This window comes from Bidens hawaiensis, unplaced genomic scaffold (assembly GCF_021521415.1).
Source record: "Bidens hawaiensis isolate Kalapana, Puna unplaced genomic scaffold, B.hawaiensis_p1.1 tig00001575_1, whole genome shotgun sequence".
NCBI lineage: Eukaryota > Viridiplantae > Streptophyta > Magnoliopsida > Asterales > Asteraceae > Bidens > Bidens hawaiensis.
Genome location: NW_027491088.1, coordinates 781,575 through 785,156, shown reverse-complemented (window position 1 = coordinate 785,156; position 3,582 = coordinate 781,575). Strand labels below are relative to the sequence as shown.

The window sequence follows — 3,582 nt, the reverse complement described above, 5'->3', positions numbered from 1 at the left end:
GACTTGATATTGAAGCGTCGGGTCAGGATGCATCAAGATCATGATAGCTATAAACGAGCAGAGAGAAGAAACCCATGTATATTTTCTTTTGGTCATTAAAATTCGGGTTCGTAGGTGAGCTTGTAGAACGAGAGAGCATTGTAGAAGAGATATTTAAAGCAGCAGAAAAAATCAGTTATTGACTAAAACCGAACCTATAACGATGCTATGGTTTTTAGATTTTCAAAACCAATTGTTAAGTTATAAACGGTTTGGTTTTTCGGTTATTGGAAGCCAATCAAGCCATGGTTCAGTTAACTTCTGGCTTTGGGTGTGGGTGAACCCAAACTAGTTAGTTTCAATTGATACCTCCAAGGCTCCAATCATATGTTAGGCCAAATAAAACAAGTAATATTTATAACTTACAAAAACAAGTAAGAACAAATCATATAACTATTTCTTAAAACTTTGGAACAAACAACCTTGCAATTATAACAAGTCATATAAAACAAAACACAAAACAGACATATTTGTCTAACCTTCAATAATCTGGAAAATTTGCAGGCCTTCTAAACAGATGACATGTCAGATTTCAAATCAAAGCCTGTCTATAACAATTTGCACAACTCACCCTCTAATCAATCTTCACTGACGAGAACAAATAGTGAACGAAATAGAACGATGTAACAAACCCAATGGTGCCGGTAGCCAACATAATTGCAATTGCCGCAATCAACGAGTACCCGAGATACAATATCGCCGACACGGGCCCACTCAAACTCTTTAGATCAAACACTAAATACTTCATCGAATATAAGAACACATAAACCGCGACTGAACCCGAAGCATAAAATGCCTTCCACCACCACTGCCAGTCCTCGACACAAAGATGCATGTAGGTCAAAACAACTGACACCTCAGCACACACGACAACCAACAACATAAGAACAACAAGCAAGAACCCGAAAACATAATAAAATCTCCCGAGCCAGATGCTAGAAAGTATGAAAAAGAGCTCGATAAAAAGAGTCCCGAACGGAAGTGTTCCCGCGCCAATTACTAGTAGCCACGAAGGGTATTTTTGAGCCGGGATTTCTCTAGCGATTTGATTGGTTCGAACCGGGAACTGAATCTGTTCGGCCCGAGTCCCTAGGAAACCTCCTAGCAAAGTGAGCGGGACCGAGACACAAAATAAAAGTGATAAAAGTATGAAGTATAAAGAAATGGGAATAGCGCCGGTACTGTTACTGCCCCAGAGAATAAAGTTTAATACAGTTAAGATCGCAAAAACGATACCCGGGAAGAAAAACGCAATTGACCAAGAAACTGATCGCCAACCTTCTGAAGTCCCTTTAATTGTTTTCCAAAGATAAACTCCCGCATACCCGGCACCGGTTCCCAATAAAAGATAAAGAATTATCATCCCGGTTAGAAGCATGCCTCGTGAAGCAGGTGACATGAACCCAAATGCAGCGAATAAGATCGTGACAACTGTCATTCCTGTTATTTGCACTCCGTTCCCAATCATCACACATAAAAGTTTAGAATAATTCGGCTCGCGAAACACATCACCAACAACAAGTTTCCATCCCGATAACTCCTCGTTCATTTGTGCTTGAGATTCTTTGTCTAAATCTTCATATCGGGTAAGATCACGTCTCACAGTTCTTAAAAATATAACAAAAACGATACCCGCTAAAAAGAAGATTACCATTAGTGAATTGAGAATTGAGAACCAATGAACACGCGCACCATCCATTTTCAAATAAGCATCCCAACGAGACGGCCATCTCACGTTGCTTTTCACAAACTCAACTTCATAAGTGAAAGATATCTTTTCTTGTTCTCTTATTGGTTGAGATTTTTCAAGCTCTAATGGACAGTTCACCGAATCCACTGAATCATATTGATGAAGTTTCCCCATTCTTTCAGGATCGTACTTAACACTGCACGGGAACACCTCAAAACCAACAATTTCATATCCAGCCGACTTCTTTTTATCATCAGAATTCGAAATCACACCCATTCCTTCTTCACCAGTACCGATTATCTGCACACCTGCACCTTCATACTCATGCACAAACACCCTGAACTTAACATGATTGATGATGTAATCATCTTTACTTCCAGAAGGTGTAAAACCAACAGGGAAACCTGTCCATTGAATCTTGACACCATTCTGACTAGCAAACCGCATTGCAGGCAGGTTATCAAGAATCATGTTAACTTGATACAAATCATGTGTTCTTTGTTTCAAAAGCTTTACTTCATGCTCGTTTAGTGGATGTGTTGTGCAAAGGAAAACAGACTCATTAACATTCATTCGAAAACGATAAGGTGAGTTGTCGATTTGGTCTCCCATTAGCAACTCTCCTAAGTTTTCAGCACTTTTTTTTACTCCACCAGAGGGAGGGCAGTATGGTAGACTGTAGTAACTAAAAGGAAGCTCAGTTTCGATTGATGTTAACGAGTTAACTTTCGCGTATATTTCCTCACCGGGTGCGTATGTACGCATGTAGCTTCCGGGTAGATAAAAACCATTACAGATATGTCCAAGAAAAAGCACATACGTGAAAAGGACCAAATAAGTCCTTTTAAAGAGGATGAATAAAGCCATTGTCTAAAACTTCAACCAAATGAAACCAGTAATACTGCAATGTTTATCACAAAACCTACATGACAGAAATTCAAAGTTATCAAACTGTGATTTGTTTATTAAAACTTTTATCATCTTACTTGTCTTCAATTTTCAATATAAGAGTCCTCAAAAGATCCAACATTAAGAAAGAGATAAAATACTATATCATATAAGATTGCACAGTTCCACTGCAGTGCATTGTAACAGGTTCAACAAACAGCAAAGTTTCAATTAAGTATCATGTTATCTAAGTAAATGGTTTCAAAACTGAAAAACAAATTATGTATACTTGTTTCAAAATTTTAGGCATTTTTCCTTATTCCAAAAGAATTTGGAAAATGATAACCAAATAATATCTTACAGAGTTACCAAACAGGTAATAAATTAAGCAATATGTACAGCAGCCACAAAGCATAGTTGTCAATAGTTACTCGTGAGTCGTGGAATTCCCCGCTATATGACTTTTAGCGACCAAAAAGCGTGAAATAGCGCTTGTTCAGCTTTTTTATTTAAATATAAATAGCGTTTTTAGGCTGAGGTTTGGTGTTTCTTTTATGAAGTATGAAGTTGATCAGAGGTTTGGTGTTTGTTTTATTGCTGCTATTTTACCGCTATTGACAACTATGCCACAAACTGATAAGACACTAGATCATCATCATCATCATCATCATACTCAGTAAATCCCACCAATAGCAAAGCTATGGTAGGGTTTGAGGAGGGTAAGACGTAGACAGTCTTATCTCTACCCCGTAGGAATAGAGAGGCTGCTTCCATTGAGACCCCGGCTCAACAGTAAATTTGCGTCAAGCCTTGGGACATAAGGCACATAACATGACTCAACCATCAGGTGATCGGTGCATGTACCCTTGTCCAACGCGGCCACCACATGATGGCAGATTAACGCCCTGGTTGCGGTGAGTGAATTTCTTACGGACACTAGATATTGTTGTAAAATCTATCCAGAT

General features: G+C 38.6%; 1 protein-coding gene across 1 annotated transcript; it reads right to left on the bottom strand.

Annotated features, from left to right (window-relative positions):
* Window positions 1-408: 408 nt before the first annotated feature.
* On the bottom strand, window positions 409-2,871 carry LOC143587198 (transmembrane 9 superfamily member 12-like). The gene has a single exon (XM_077068556.1). The coding sequence runs from the start codon at window positions 2,594-2,596 to the stop codon at window positions 614-616; it is 1,983 nt and encodes a 660-aa protein (XP_076924671.1). The 5' UTR covers window positions 2,597-2,871; the 3' UTR covers window positions 409-613.
* Between the last annotated feature and the right edge of the window lie 711 nt (window positions 2,872-3,582).

Coding starts and splice junctions, on each gene's coding strand:
- LOC143587198 (XM_077068556.1), bottom strand. CDS start 2,596: ATGGCTTTATTCATCCTCTTTAAAAGGACTTATTTGGTCCTTTTCACG.